General features: G+C 36.5%; 2 protein-coding genes across 3 annotated transcripts in view; one reads left to right on the top strand and one right to left on the bottom strand.

Moving 5' to 3' along the window:
• The window catches only part of zhx3a (zinc fingers and homeoboxes 3a), a 104,847-nt gene that overhangs the window by 56,658 nt on the left and 31,078 nt on the right, over positions 1-17,111 (bottom strand). Inside the window, exons 5-6 of one of the 2 annotated variants that reach the window (XM_077601897.1) lie at positions 5,091-5,237; positions 1,551-2,060 (exon numbers count right to left, since the gene is read on the bottom strand). The gene's annotated coding sequence lies outside the window, so the exon portion shown is untranslated. Of the gene's footprint in view, positions 1-325; positions 358-1,550; positions 2,061-5,090; positions 5,238-17,111 lie in introns of those variants that run through there. The other variant, XM_077601898.1, reaches the window with a different exon arrangement.
• Positions 1,541-9,862, top strand: fam83d (family with sequence similarity 83 member D). The gene is made up of 4 exons (XM_077601903.1): positions 1,541-2,103; positions 5,115-5,282; positions 6,620-6,744; positions 8,409-9,862. The coding sequence occupies exons 1-4, from the start codon at positions 1,624-1,626 to the stop codon at positions 9,100-9,102; spliced, it is 1,467 nt and encodes a 488-aa protein (XP_077458029.1). The 5' UTR covers positions 1,541-1,623; the 3' UTR covers positions 9,103-9,862.

Genomic DNA, 17,111 nt, shown 5'->3' with positions numbered 1-17,111 from the left:
ACCCATAATACCAAACAATAACACAGCAATACGCAAACACAACACTAAAACCAACAAATATCCAAATAATTTTCTTCCCAACTCACCTATGACCCCACTGACGACAATCGACAATAGAAAAATATCCCCGTAATAATAAAATCTAGCCAACAAAACATATCCACAAGCAATAATCCAACAATATGTAAACACCAGGCTAAAAAAAATAACAACCATACGTTGAAATCAGAAGGGTTTGACTGAACTGTGCTTGCCGTGTAGGGTAGAAAGTCCTTTAAACATTTTACAAATTCTTTTTTGATACAATAAATTGTGTTTGTCTTACCAGTTTGTACAGGAATGAGGTCAGATGTTGCCTCTAAGTAACATTCAGGAACAACAAGATTATAAATCACTAAACCACTACATAGAAACAAAAAGGTGGGTGTGGCGTTAACAGTGAGCTGTTGCTTTCATTATATGACAACGACTTACTTTAATCACCATGATGTGCTAGTTTTATCGATGTAAGGCTGCTAAAGATTACAACAAACTTTTTTTTGCTGTGAAATAAAACTGCATATGAAAAAAATCTGGTGTAAAAAAAAATACCTTGGAAGGTCATATGGTAACTTTTTTTATTTTTTTTTAACACAAGCACATACTTTTAGAGTTGCGCATCGTGTCTGGAGAATCAATTAAAACCAAAATCATTAAATTGCAGTTGTGGCAGATGGTCCGGAAGAAGAAAAAACGACAAAAAACAGAATGTACCTTAGTCGTTTTTTTAAAAGAAAAGTACCTTATAGTTGTAAAAAATACATGCTTATCGCAGCTTCTAGTGCAACATTTGCATTAAGGTTATATTTTGTGCAGAAGTAATGGACTTTGATGTTGTCCAATAACAATTATCATTATAATATTAAAGTCTACTTATACTGTATGAGATATCTTAGGTGTTTACTACAAAAAATGTATCAGTTACTTCAAGGAAGTGTTTTCCCGTCAAAGAACGCAGATAATTATAACGTGGCGTTGCGAATTGACAAGATGTATGATGCAAGAGTAGTGGCTAAAGCGACTAAAAATAGCAGTCTTGTCATAAGACATGTATTGTATGATTAAAATTAAATATAGTGTATAATAGTATACTATATAGTATACAGTACTGTACTTGGATGTGAACTTCATTGTGATCCCAATACACAGAAAACCTTAAAGTAATATACTTAGAATAAACATTTGATTTGAACATTTTTATATAAACCAACCCAATGAAAAAAATGAATGTTTATGAATAAAAATAAAAGTTGACGCGACCAAATGCGATTTTATGTTCGACGAAAAAAAGTCAGAGTGACACGTCGTATTGTTATTTCTCGTTTACGTGTTAGGAGAGAGGAGACGGTACCGGTGCATTTATGTTTGCATCCAAACTAGCCAATGAGATGGCTCGCAATAAAATGACAGCTCGGCTAGACCAATGAAAAGTCGGCAACATTCCCCAGCAACCAATGGCGATTCGGGATTAAGTGGAACAGTAGGAAAGCACAAAATATGAATGTACGTACCTGTAGGTCGAAGCGAGGAACCTCCACCCCCGTGACGGTTAGTCCTCAGGTAGAAAGCCGAAAGGAAGAAGCAATGGCTCTGTCCCAGTGCCTGGACGACTCCCTCTTGAGAGCGAAGCCGGCACTACCGTGCAATAATCCGCTGGAAGTGTACAACGAGGGGCACAGGCTGGCTTTGGAGGAGCTCCTGTCCCGGGGAGTTGACAACTTTCTGGCGTTTCTCAAGAAAGAATCCATCCCAAACTTCCTTTCCGACGATGAGATCCAGCGGATCCGAGCCGCCACCGTGGCCCCGCGGTGCGTGTCGTTCGTGGGCGAGGACCAAGCGGTCCCGGAGCAGTCTCTGGGCAGCTCGGTTGACTGCTCGTCGGTCACGTACTTCCCCGAGTTGTCGGACGTGGAGCCGCCGGCGCTGGAGATCGGTTGGCCGGCCTTCACGGCGGGGTCTTATCGGGGAGTCACCCGGGCCGTGGCTCATTTCCAGCCCAGTTTTGGGGAGAATATCTACGCCTGTAAAGACGTGGCGAGGAAAATGATTAGCAGTGCTAAAGAGGTATGCTAACCAAAGTAGATTAACTTTGTTTACACCAGGGGTTTCCCAACTGTTTTTTTAACGTCTCCCTCCACTGGCATACCGGAATCAAATGATCAGGATCGTGATCGAGTTGGCTAATTAGTTGATCATTTGATTCAGGTGTGGTAGAGCAGCGTTTCCAAAACTTTTGTTGGGCCATCTGAAAATATTTTAATTTAAAACTGTGTATTAACGATAGTCATTCTTATCAAAGTTTTATCAGGAGGTATCACATAAACTTCTAAAATTATTCCAAAATCTAATTTTTCACGTTGACCTAATGTCATCAAAAGTTGATGGCTGCCGACCCCGAACAACTTCCGGTTCACGTAATGTTTAAAAAAAAAGTAATATAGCGTTTTTAGTCTAATAATTTAATGACTTTTCCACGAATATGACTTGAATCTCCTAATAGTATTACGCTTAAAAAATGTTTTGCTCACACAGACTTTACGTCGGCAAAAGTTGATGACCTAGAAATCAAACAACTTCCGGTTCATAAGAAAAATAAACAAAATGACTTTCACAATTTGAATCTTGTAATAGTATAATCTATAATTTAACGTTCATTATATTTTGATTTTAACTTTGTAATAGTTGTTATTAGAAGAAAAAGCATTTTTGGGGGATCAATTAATTCAAAATATTAGCAAAGCTGTAACACAGTTGTTGTTGCATGAAAGCCTACCCACAATCGTTAATTGAATAAGTAAAAAACTCATACAAACTGTAAAAACATTTGTTGTGGGGTGCTGGAGCCAATCCCAGTTGTCTTTGGGCAAAAGGTGGACTACACCAAAGATTGGTCGCCGGTCAGTTGTAGGGCACACAAGAATTACAGTCTTCCCTCAATTATCGCGACTTCACTTATTGTGAATTCACTTCTTTGCGATTTTCTTTCTGCTATTAATTATTTAAAAAAATAAAGCTCATAACATTTTGAAAATCCACTGAGTTATAATAGGGTGGCTCTACTTCACAATTTTTCGATTATGGCGGCCATGTCTGGTCTACATTAACTGCGATATTTGAGGGATTACTGTAAATTCACTTAGTCATAATCCATACCACTTATTCTCACCAGCGTTTTGGGGTGCTGGAGCATACTCCAGCTGATGACAGTTTTTAGGATAAAGCACTTATTTATTTCCACTTCTACTTAAGTGCTTATTTTTACCATTTCTACTTATTAGATGATTGATTTTGGCTGCCATGATAGTAAACCACCACCTTTTTATATACACTTTTACCTTTACCGGAACAAAAAAAAATAGCAGTCAATCAAATTCCTGTCATCTTAGACTCGTGCTGCTTCGTCCCTACGGAATTGAGTTTGATCCTCCCGTTTTTCTTTTGTCTGGCTTTTTTAATGAGATGAAATGACCGAAAAAAAGGACAATCAAAAGAAAAAAAGCAGAATGAATATTCATGGTGGTGTCATGTGCCTTATTTCAGCTGTCAGGTTTGTCTGTTTATTTTTTTTAAACGTATCATCGCGTGGCTTCGGCAAGACCTCGGGCCTTTGCAAAAACTGCAGATCTGTTTCGACTTGCCAAATTTGGTCTATAAAAGAGCCGTAGTGGATCTAAACTATGTCTTTGTGTAGACGGAACGGAACCAGATCAATCTGGAAACCAGACGCTTTCACGGTCTTTAGCTTTCGAGCTAGCCGCCATGACGCTACAAAAGACTAACGCACTGGTGTCAAAGTGGCGGCCCGGGGGCCAAATCTGGCCCGCCGCATCATTTTGTGTGGCCCGAGTAAGTAAATCATGAGTGCCGACTTTCTGTTTTAGGATCACATTAAAATTATAGATATAGATGTAATAGATATAATATTTCCTTATTTTCCCCCTTTTAAATCAATAATTGCAATATTTTGAAACCATTTTTTCTTTGTGTTTTTAGTTCAAAGCGCATTTTGTAAGATCTAAAAAATAAATATATAGATATTTACCATTTTCCACTTTAATATTGAACATAATTAAAAAATATATTTGATGAAAAACATGATTATTTTTTTTTTCCATTACTAAGAAAAAAAGCTCAAATAAACATTGCTTTAGATCTCTAAAAACGGACTATTTACTACTTTTAACTTTCAGTTTTAAGATCAAATTCAAATGAAGAGTATAGATGTATATTATATTTCCTGATTTTCCCCTTTTTAAATCAATAATTGCAATTTTTATCCATTTTTTTCTTTTGGTGTTTTAGGTGAAAAAGCATTTTGTAAAATCTAAAAATAAATATATAAAAATATTTTCTGTTTTCCACTTTAATATTGAATTTAAAAAAAATTGTTTCCATTTGAAATTTAAAAAACTAATGATTATTAGATGTTTTCCCTAAGAAAAAAAGTTCAAAAAAACAGTTTTATATCTATAAAAAAACTGAATATTTAGGGCTTTTGATCCAGTTCTTACAATCCAATTAAAATTTAATTTTTTTTTAAATATTATATCTAAAATGGTCCGGCCCACATGAAATCAAGTTGACGTTAACACGGCCCGCAAACCGAGTTTGAAACCCTTGCTGTAACGCTACATAATTGTCATTGGAAGGACATTTTGGCACATCCTCCTCTTTAAAATAATCCCTGCTTTTTCATTCAAATAAGGAAGATTTAGATTGTACGCGTCTATGACCAGATTGAAGTCTTAAATCTGAGATTACGTTAACATCCGCGTCTAATCCTCCACGCACGACTCGTGAAATTCAAACGCCGTGTACGTGGAAAAGCGCCAAACAAATCTCTTAGAAAGGGTCCTTTTTTTTTTAGGGGGAGTTCAGATAAAAACTAATTTGTTTGCTGACCAAGTGTAACTGCTCGTTGCCACGGTAACAGACCATTGTCAACGGAGGCCACGCGTATTGGCGAGATGGAGAGTTGTGTTTTCAATAAGGCCTTGCGTTTAATACAAATGAAAACACAATCATGTGCTGCAGCCCTGGAAATAAATTACCTTCTCTGTAATTTTCCACTGCAGGTGATTGCCATAGTTACGGATTCCCTGACAGACCTGGATATCTTTAAGGATCTCCAAGAGGCCTGTTCCGTCCGTAAAGTCCCCGTCTACGTTCTGCTGGACCAGTCCAGCGCTCCGGCTTTCCTGAAAATGTGCAACGACGTTGGCGTTAGCTTGGATGACGTTCAGGTATCGCACAGGTGTCAAAGTAGCGGCCCGGGGGCCAAATCTGGCCCGCCGCATCATTTTGTGTGGCCCGGGAAAGTCAATCATGAGTGCCGACTTTGTGTTTTAGGATCAAATTAAAATGATAGATATAGATGTATATTAGATTTTCTGATTTTCCCCCTTTTAAATCAATAATTGCAATTTTTAATCCATTTTTTTCTGTTTTTTTTTGTGCAAAAATCATTTTGTAAAATCTGAAAATATATAAAAATATTTCTGTTTTCCACTTTAATATTAAATATTAGATTTCCTGATTTCCCCCCTTTTAAATCAATAATTGCATTTTTTTAATCCATTTTTTTAGTGCAAAAATCATTTTGTAAAATCTAAAAATATTTCTGTTTTCCACATTAATATTATATATTAAATATTAGATTTCCTGATTTCCCCCTTTTAAATCAATAATTGCAATTTTTAATCCATTTTTTCTGTTTTTAGTTCAAAAATCATTTTGTAAAATCTAAAAATATATAACAAATTCTGTTTTCCACTTTAATATTAGATATTAAATATTAGATTTCCTGATTTCCCCCCTATTAAATCAATAATTGTAATTTTTTAATCATTATTTCTGTGTTTTTGGTTCAAAAATCATTTTGTAAAATCTAAAAATATATAGAAATATTTCTGTTTTCCACTTTAATATGGAACATAAAGAAAAATTTGGTTTCCTTTTAAAATTGATTAAAAGAGATTTTCTCTTACTAAGAAAAAAAGCTCAAATAAACGCTTTTTTAGATCTTTTCTAGTTCTTTTAATCCATTTATACAAAAATAATTTAAATGTAATTTATTTTGCATTTGTTTTGTTACCATCATTTTTTAAATCAGTACATTTTGTATATTTTTATTTATTCATTTTATTCTGTATTTTGCATTTACTATTTGTTTCCTTCAAATTAAATGCAGCTTTTTTTTCTTGAAAAAGAGCAAATTTTCTATTAACAAAAAACTCAATTTTTACTCACATACATTTAAATTCATTGTTTAACCCTTAAAAACAAAAAAAAAATACATTTTTACATTTCAAATGCATCCGATCACCCTACCAGATACACAAAAAAATGTAAAATTCCTTTTAAAAATGCAATATTTCTCCTTCACATTTTCATTTCTTTTAAATTTACTATTGGCTATTTTAAATATTATATCTAAAATGGTCCGGCCCACGTGAAATCGAGTTGACGTTAATGCGGCCCGCGAACCAACCCGAGTTCGACACCCTTGAGGTATCGTTTGAATACTTCAAGATTTGAAATGACCGTGCGGGTATTCATTTTTTTGTGTTTATTTCTCAAGCAAATGAGGGTGAGGACCATCACCGGCAACACTTATTACACGAGATCGGGAGCCAGGATGACGGGGAAAGTGCACGAACGCTTCATGCTGATCGATGGGAACCGTGTAGCTACAGGTTCATACAGGTATTTATCTAGCTCTTAAAATTCCATCTCGTATTGAATGTGCCAGTATCAGCTGCACCCGATTTATTTTTATTTTTTTAAACACCTTTGCAAATTACATGTAGGTACAAATATGAGCGGAAGCAAGGCCCATCGCCAAGAACGTAACACAAAACCCACACGGATCACCTTCGACTTGAAGTTGGAATTTGGAGGCGTTTTGTTGTATTTTTATACCTGCCAATTGGTCCGCTTATTGATGATTGCAATTCCCCTTATTAAGCAATTAAAAGAACTAAAAACAAATTAATTTGTTGCAACCTTCTGGGAAAAAAAAAACAACCAAAAAATGATATTGTATTGGGAAAATATTTTTTTTGTTCTAATTTGCCATCTATTAACACAGTAACAAATAACTAGTGGTTTAATAGTACTAAAATGTGTTTAATAGTACATACCTGTCAACCTCTGCCGATAACTGCCCTTATAAATGATTATGATTCCCCTTACAAACCCCCCAAAAACCTTACAAACACCGTACCGGTGTTTGTAAGGTTTTTTGGGGGTTTGTAAGGGGAATCATAATCATTTATAAGGGCAGTTATCGGCAGAGGTTGACAGGTATGTAACACAGTAACAAATAACTAGTGGTTTGATAGTACTAAAATGTGTTTAATAGTATACTAAAAATAGACAGATTTCGCACGGCAACGCGCTTGTAACATAACATCAACAAATTTAAATGAACTTGTATTGCGATGCAGACACGCTCAAAAATAAGTTGAATCTAACCTTACACTAAACTTAATTCTAATTTTGTTTGACATTTTACAAACAAATTTAAATGAACTTGGATTACGATGCAGACACGCTCAAAAATAAGTTGAATCTAACGTTACACCAAACTTAATTCTAATTTTGTTTGACATTTTGATACCTTTCTTCTCCTGGGTTGGCTCTATTAGCCCCGCCTCCACCCTGATTTACAGATGCAACCTATCCAGGGTTGTTTACTTTTGTATTCCCTTCAAAATATTCCCAAAATAATGCAAACAAATGCCCTCACAATAGGATAACGCACGACCACTTGCCAACGAGAAGTAATATATACTCCTCTCGTATTAGCGAACAAGCTCCGCCATTTACAATGAAAGCAGATTTGAATAGTACCAATTCCAAACCTCTGATGCTATTTAGTTTTAAAACTGCACGATTACAACTGTTTTGGTGGAGAACTTGACTTTTTAAGACGGCGAAACTCCTCGAATTCAATGCAAAATAAACCAGATCACAAAAATCATTCCATAATTCATATCGCATGTTGATTTCCCTCTGTTTTCAAATTATAGTGACAAACCAAAACATGAAAAACACCGCCCAACCTTTTTTTAAAACCAAAAACATGTCATTTGATTGAGTCCCTCATCTCTACTGAACACAAATGATTATATTTGAAAGCACCAAAACCACAAACAAAATCCACTGCCGCATTTTTTAAACAAAACCCCGTCACGAAATTCAACAAAACCATTTTCGCCTTCACAGCCAGGCATTCACAAATATTTTCTCCAACCAGCCTCCCTGCATAAATCAATATTTATTCCCTTTTAAATTCACCCCATGAGCAAAACTGAACACGCTAGCCCGCCAAACGCATGCTAATTTTATTTTATTTTCATTTTCAGGTTCAACTGGACCGACAGCAAATTGAACAGCAGCAACTTAATGGAGCTTTCCGGCCAAGTGACGGAAAAATTCGACGAACAATTCCGCATCCTTTACGCCCAATCCCTCCCCATCAACACCCGAGCGATACTCCGAAACACCTCGACCTTTGACCCCCTTCCCAAAAACCACCACATGCTAACCTCCTCCCCGTTCGTAAGGGGGCAAAAACCCTCGGACCAAACACATCCGACCAGCACCCCTGCGCGCCAAGTCAAACCGTTCACCCCGCCGTCTCCTCGCCAGGAATCCCCCCCAGACGTCGGTCAAAACGCCAGCGGGGGCTCCAACGCGTCAACCATCGGCGAGGACCGCCCGGACCACCAAGAGGAAATCCTAGCCGCCGGTCCGAATCCGAGCATGTGGCTTTGCCATGCGAGCACTCAAACCGGTTCACACGCGGTAGACGTCAACCCACGGAGCGATCCGGACCCCCCACCCTTCGCCGACGGGGAGCCGACCGCCCTCGGCGATCTCGGCGAAGAACGCCGACGCCGCTACTCAGCGATTCGTTCCAAGCTGCAGCACGTTATGAGCGCGCTGTCCCAACGGCGAGAACTGGAAGACGTGGTTTTAATGACTCTGGCCAGACACGGGGTACGGAAAGAGACGCAGGGGGCGCTAGTCGCTGAAAATGAAGCCGTGGTCACATGACCCACAAGACGCGTTTTCTAACCTGGATTCAATGTCTGAGATATTGTAATAATATGTCTAATGTTTTTTTTTTTTTTGTATTTTTTCCAAAAATGCTGTCCCGAATTTTGTCTTATATTTTTGCGGCAGAATGTTGCAGAAATTGTGCAATACTACTGTTTCTATCATTTATTTTTTTTCTAGAAATTGATGATACACTGCTAAAGTCACCAACCCAACACAGACACTTAGTGTTGCTACTCTTTTTTTTTTTTTTTTTTAATTTTGAGGGGGGAATTACAGTTTTTTTTTTAAAATTTTAACATGGTATATACCAGGGGTAGGGAACCTATGGCTCGGGAGCCACATGTGGCTCTTTTGATGGGTGCATCTGGCTCTTTGCTAACCTGTGAGCTAAAATATGGAAATGGCTGGTGACAGAACTGAGATATTACATCTAGAACTGCTTTAATCTACATTTTTTTTGCTTTAATCTTCATTTTTTTTGCAGTAGACTCTTCTAGAATGCATCCTCTCTTTGATTAGCAACAGCATAAGAATCTTTTCAAAAATATTCATTTTTTTTCCACTTTAAAAGTGGTGAAATTACAAAAAAAAAATTGAAAAGGCAATCGCTTACATGTATGTATTTTGACTTTTAAATTCGTAGTATGGCTCATAGTATGGCTTATGGAATAACATTGGAAAATATGAATTGTTTGTGGCTCTCTTCGTCAAAAAGGTTCCCCACCCCTGGTATATAGCATACCTGTCAACCTCTGCCGATAACTGCCCTTATAAATGATTATGATTCCCCTTACAAACCCCCCAAAAACCTCACAAACACCGTACGACTCGTCGTACGGTGTTTGTGAGGTTTTTGGGGGGGTTTGTAAGGGGAATCATAATCATTTATAAGGGCAGTTATCGGTAGAGGTTGACAGGTATGAATACTCAACATTTCTATTTTGGTGATCACCTTATTTTGTGATAAATCACTCGAAAAAGTGCGTATTGAATCGTACTTGGTGTAAATTAGTCGCCTAGTAGTTGCTCTCAATTCTTAAAATGTGGGTAACACTTGTGATGGATATTGTTAAATGTGCCTTTGTTCAAAAGTGGGTATTTAAATCAAAGGTGTGTGTGGTAAATGCATCTAAATATACTTGTCTTGCATTTGTGCCTTGCTAATAATAAAGTGGCCTTTCTGCTTGATTGAGCGCTCACTGTGTGTGTTCACCTTAACAATTGCAAACAAGTCGACATGAAACAAAATGAGAATCTCCAGAAAAGCACAAACTGTCAACATTATCAGTGTGTGTGTTTTTTTCCCCTTTCTTTTTAATACTACAGAGTCTAATCAAGATGGCATCTGAGATATTAGAAGCTCTCGGGAGAAATTCCGCAGAAATTTTACTCGTATCTGAAGATATATATTTGCCCGAAATTTTACTCGTATGTCAAGATAAATATTTGCCCGAAATTTTACTCGTATCTCAAAATAAATATTTGCCCAAAATTTTACTCGTATGTCGAGATAAATATTTGCCCGAAATTTTACTCGTATCTCAAGAGAAATATTTGCCCGAAATTTTACTCGTATGTCAAGATAAATATTTGCCCGAAATTTTACTCGTATCTCAAAATAAATATTTGCCCGAAATTTTACTCGTATCTCAAGAGAAATATTTGCCCGAAATTTTACTCGTATCTCAAGATAAATATTTGCCCGAAATTTTACTCGTATATCAAAATAAATATTTGCCCAAAATTTTACTCGTATGTCGAGATAAATATTTGCCCGAAATTTTACTTGTATCTCAAGAGAAATCTTTGCCCGAAATTTTACTCATATCTCAAGAGAAATATTTGCCCGAAATTTTACTTGTATCTCAAGATAAATATTTGCCCGAAACGTTACTCGTATCTCAAGATAAATATTTGCCCAAAATTTTACTTGTATCTCAAGATAAATATTTGCCCGAAACTTTACTCGTATCTCAAGATAAATATTTGCCCGAAACTTTACTCGTATGTCAAGATAAATATTTGCCCGAAATTTTACTCGTATCTCAAGATAAATATTTGCCCGAAACTTTACTCTTATCTCAAGATAAATATTTGCCCGAAACTTTACTCGTATCTCAAGATAAATATTTGCCTGAAATTTTACTCGTATGTCAAGATAAATATTTGCCCGAAATTTTACTCGTATCTCAAAATAAATATTTGCCTGAAATTTTACTCGTATGTCGAGATAAATATTTGCCCGAAATTTTACTCGTATCTCAAAATAAATATTTGCCCAAAATTTTACTCGTATGTCGAGATAAATATTTGCCCGAAATTTTACTTGTATCTCAAGAGAAATCTTTGCCCGAAATTTTACTCATATCTCAAGATAAATATTTGCCCGAAATTTTACTCGTATCTCAAGATAAATATTTGCCCGAAATTTTACTTGTATCTCAAGAGAAATATTTGCCCTAAACCTTACTCATATCTCACGATAAATATTTGCCCGAAATGTTACTCATATCTCAAATTTGTCGTGGTACCACTGTATATATATATATATATATATATATATATATATATATATATATATATATATATATATATATATATATGCCATTTTTCGTTTATGTCCGGTCTACATGAACCACGCTAATCGAGGGATTACCGTACTAGTTTAACCGCTGGTTTCTTTCTTCCCGCATTATTTCCCCCCCCCCCCCCCCCCAAAATTTGTGCCGCTCAAAGACGTACATTCCCACCGTCAGAAGCCATCGTTTGAGACAGAGGAGAAGCAGGGGGTAGGAATTTGTTCCTAGCTCCCCATATTAGCCAAGCTCAAGTGAACGTGCTCCTTCCTAAATTGCAGCAGCAAGAAAGTGGCTTTGCACGGGCGCAAACGCCGCTGAGCCTGGCATGAAGAGTGTTTTCAACTTCCTATCGTGCACCCACCCAAGGCCCCGCTGCGAATGATCAAAACACATCAGACTCTTGGCGCTCGGAGTGAGAAACCTTTTCCGTTTCCGTCCCGCTGAGCTCGATGTGTCCAATGTTTGGCTGCCTGAGGTGCGCCCCACTCAACATCGACGTATACGCACACGCGTTTATCAAACCGCAAAGGAAGAAACCCGTTGCAGTTTTTTTTTGCTAATACGATAACAACGCGTAACGTACGGGTGCTTCGATATACGAGAAAATTGAGATACGAATGAAATTTCCGAGCAAATATTTGCTTTGAGATACGAGACAAATTTTGAGATACGAATAAAATTCCGAGCAAATATTTGCCTTGAGATACGAATAAAATTCCAAGCAAATATTTGCCTTGAGATACTTATAAAATTCCGAGCAAATATTTGCTTTGAGATACGAGACAAATTTTGAGATACGAATAAAATTCCGAACAAATATTTGCCTTGAGATACGAATAAAATTCAGAGCAAATATTTGCCTTGAGATACGAGACAAATTTTCAGATACGAATAAAATTCCAAGCAAATATTTGCCTTGAAATACGAGACAAATTTTGAGATACGAATAAAATTCCCAGCAAATATTTGCCTTGAGATACGAGACAGGCTTTGAGATACGAATAAAATTCTGAGCAAATATTTGCCTTGGGATACGAATACAATTTTGAGATACAAATAAAATTCCGAGCAAATATTAGCCTTGATACGGATAAAATTCCCAGCAAATATTTGCCTTGAGATACGAGACAAATTTTGAGATAAGAATAAAATTCCCAGCAAATATTATGAATTTTTTTTTATTTTAGATATAATATTTAGATTTTTTTAATTATAAATGGATTAAAAGAACTGGATTAAAAGCCCTGAATATTCCGTTTTTTATAGATCTAAAACAATGTTTATTTTAGCTTTTTTAAATATATTTTTAGATTTTACAAAATGAATTTTGAACTAAAAACACAGTTAAAATTGATTTCAAAATGACAATTATTGATTTAAAAGGGGGAAAATCAGGAAATGTAATATACATCTATACTCTTCATTTGAATTTGATCCTAAACCAGAAAGTCGGCACTCATGATTGACTTTCCCGGGCCACACAAAATGATGCGGCGGGCCAGATTTGGCCCCCGGGCCGCCACTTTGACACATGTTATTCAGGGCTCAAAAGCAATTCTAAATATTATATCTAAAACGGTCCGGCCCTCGTAAAATCAAGTTGACGTTAAAGCGGCCCGCGAACCACAGTATGACACCCTTGCTGTATGGTAAGATTGAAACTTATTCTTTAAGCGTGTCTGTAAGTTTATTTAAGTTAAATTTATGTTTATGTTATGTTACGAGCGCATTGCTGTCCAAAAAGTGTCACTCTTGTACTGAATAATGTCTCATTTTAGTATTAAACATCATAACCACTAGTTGTCTGTTACTCTGTTAGTAGATGGTGAATTAAAACCAATAAAAATATGTTTTTCCATTATAATATCCAGTTTTTTTATGTTTTTTTCAGATGTGGGACAGAATTAATTTGTATTTAGTTCATTTCTATGGGAAAAGCTGACTTGAGATACGAGTAAATCGCCATACAAGTCTCAGAATGCATTAAGATCATATCTCAAGGTATTACTGTATTTAAAATTCAGCCTTTGCAGATCCAAAACAAAAGTGCTTATTGTTTGAAGAACATTTGCATTTTTTTCTTTTTAGTTTCAGGGCAAAATAAATGTAAGCCGCTCATTTAAATCACTAGTTGTGCCACCATTATGGGTGTGGCCTAACCACAGAATATTACAGTTTTTATTCATTTTGATGTTATTCATTGACTTTTTATTACTTTTACACCCACAGTGTGGAATTCGCGTCTGCTTTATTATTCCAATAAATCTAGGAAAATAACGACATTCATTTCAGCTGTGTAATTGGAAACTAAACCCAAATATAAATAATATTGGAACCAAATTTAAAATTCAAATTTCACCTCCACATAAAAAAAATACATAAAATATGAATACAAATGTGAAGAGCAGTTCAAGAAAGAAATGAAGTACAATTTGGCACAAAATGTGCTTTGCCGTTAATCAACTTGTATGTTCACCCTAACGAGATTTACGAATATGATATTTAATGCACCTGTAAATGCAGTTTGTGAGCCGAGTCATGGTAATTGGCTTAGTTAATGCATATACACTATAAAGATAAATAATTCAATCCAATCAAGCACTTGCTTATTTGCACCAACAAAGGCTTGTTTTGAATATTGCGTCCAAATTAGCAACTTGCATTCATACATATCGCCGTTAGCTAATGAAACCTTTTGTGTGTGTTTTCCAGTCTGCACAACTTCAGTCTATGGTTGCTAGTTGAATGGTAAAAGGCAAAATGTTCTAGAGTAGTACCCAAGCAAAAATAATGGAGCACCACGAATAAAATTACAAAATCTTCCAATACAAAGATTGCAAGATTTTGTACCAAAAAAAATCTAAGACATGAACAAGGGCTGGTTCTAGAGGTGACTGTGTAGTTCCCTTCAAAAAGAGGCCAAAGAAACTTCTCAATTTTTTTCTTGAGTTTCATTCATAGACGTCAAAATAAATTTTGGTGGGCGTTTTATCTGTTTATGTTTTCTCTATTTTGAAATAAATGACCGTATCGGCTGTATTGTCTTGCGTTATGGCGTTTTGTCTTTGTCACTTTGCAGTTTCGTGCACGGCAAGTCGAATTTGTGCGCATATAAGCCGTACCCTGGATTTAGTTATCATTTTTTTGTGTGAAAAATATGGCGTATATGCGTGAAAATACGGTGTATAGGTTCATTAAATATAAATACAGTTATCCCTCGATTATTGCAGTTAATGTAGACCACGAAGTAGGGTCACCCCTATTTATTTAATATATATATATATGTATATACATATATATATATATATATATATATATATATATATATATATATTTGTTACTTCAGTGCTGAGTCCTAGTAGCAGGCGGAGGACAGGGGAGTGGCTTCCGCTTGCAAATTTCAGCGTGGATTTTTACATTTTTATGAGCTATAAAAAATAATATATATATATATATATATGTAAATATATACATTTTTATGAACTTACAAAAAAGAATTAACCCAAAAAAAATTCCCCCAGAAAAAAAACACGGTGAAGTGAAGCCGCGCTAATCGAGGGATTACTGTACATTCACTAATATGTGCTGTCCCTTATTAAATAAATGAAATTAATTGAATGAGAAAACAACTGACTACGTCACCCTTACTACTAAAAAATATATATATATATTTTTTTTTTTACTTCAGTGCTGAGTCCTAGTAGCAAGTGAAGGACAGGGGGAGTGGCTTCCGCTTGCGAATTTCAACATGGATCTTCACATTTTTATAAACTTAAAATATATATATATTTACTTCAATGGATTTTCCCATTTTTATGAACTTACAAAAAAAATTAACCCAAAAAAAAGGCCCCCCAGAAAAAAAACGCAATGTCGTGAAACCGCGATAATCGAGGGATTACTGTACATTCCCTAATATGTGCTGTCCCTTCTTAAATAAACAAAACTGAAACTCAGAACATTACAAAACAACCAACTACATATTTGATTGACGCAATGTGGCGCATTAGACCTAATTCCGCCGTCACGTTAAAGCGGTATAAAAGCGAGAAGGTAAAAAAAGAGCAGGCCCTCCGGCAGCTCCTTCTGCGAAGAAGAAGAAGAAGCGCCTCTCCTAGCGGGCATCCACATCATCAAAAGCCTCGCCATTCATTATGTAAAACGGCACAGCTGAGAGGGGGACTGATCTCCAAGTAGATACAATGAGGGCGATAGGCGAGAGCAACACATTTGGTATTATTAGGCTGCCGCAAAGCAACCGCTGCCTGTAATTAGGGGAACGGCGGGGGGTCCGCAACACAACAGTGCGCACCTATTAGATGAGGCTCGCAGGTAAACACACAAGCTTTGAATATTTCACTTCACATGTCAATTAAAAAACAATATCGAGGATGTTCCTTTTTTTTAATCTACTTCTAATTTGGGTGCTTGGAAAAACAGGGTTGGAGGCCTCACTAGCGCATTTTGGCCACTAGAGGGAGCCCTGTTCTTGTATATTTCAAGCAGGGATTTGGAGAGCTGATGAAATTCAAGGCAAGACCAAATAAGGACTTGCTTTTTATAAAGAAAACTTCAATCGTTATAGTAGAGAAAGGAAAATTTCATATGTGGAGAGTTCAAGTTTGGTATTATTATGCAGATTTTTACTTGATTTATTTGTAGTATAATTATAAATACAACCAATAGTTTTATATACACGACGACAATTGTGTTCTGGAAGTGAATACGGAGTTAATAATGCTGATGATTGATTTTTCTATACAATTTCTTGAGTGGTTAGCTGGTCGGCCTCACAGCTCTGGGGTCCTGGGTTCAAATCCGGATCAGTGTGGAGTTTGCATGTTCTCCCAGGGCTGCGTGGGTTTTCTCCGGGTACTCCGGTTTCCTCCCACGTTCCAAAAACATGCACGGTAGGCTAATTGGATGCTCGAAATTGCCCCTAGCTATGAGTGATTGGTTCTTAGTCTCGTCGAGCCCTGGGATTGGCTGGCCACCGGCCCCAAGTCAACTGGGATAGGCTCCAGCACCCCCCTGGTGAGGATAAAGCGGTTCAGAAAATGAATGAATTTCTTTCTATGACTTAATTATGGAGCATTTTTGTAGTTGGCAATGTTTGTTGTTTCACGCTTTAAAAACAATTTTAAAGTACCAGAGGTCCAATTCATTTGGAGTGGGATGGTTGGCAGTGAATGATTGTTGCCAGCTTTTTTTAGTCAAAACTGAGGATGGTCTTACGGCGTCTTAAAAGAGTGATGAATTAAAAAAATATGGTGAAATGTTGGGTGTTTTTTGTGACCTGCTTTTTGGCGCAATCTAACAACCCACATAATACCGACCTTTTAATTACCACACACGTGCTTACTTGGACTTCACGACTCAGTATGCGATCTAAACTGACTCCCAAAAGTACAATCCGGCACCCCC

This window comes from Stigmatopora argus, chromosome 6, assembly GCF_051989625.1.
Source record: "Stigmatopora argus isolate UIUO_Sarg chromosome 6, RoL_Sarg_1.0, whole genome shotgun sequence".
NCBI lineage: Eukaryota > Metazoa > Chordata > Actinopteri > Syngnathiformes > Syngnathidae > Stigmatopora > Stigmatopora argus.
Note: the sequence above shows the minus strand (reverse complement) of the source record. Positions and strands in the feature narration are given on the sequence as shown.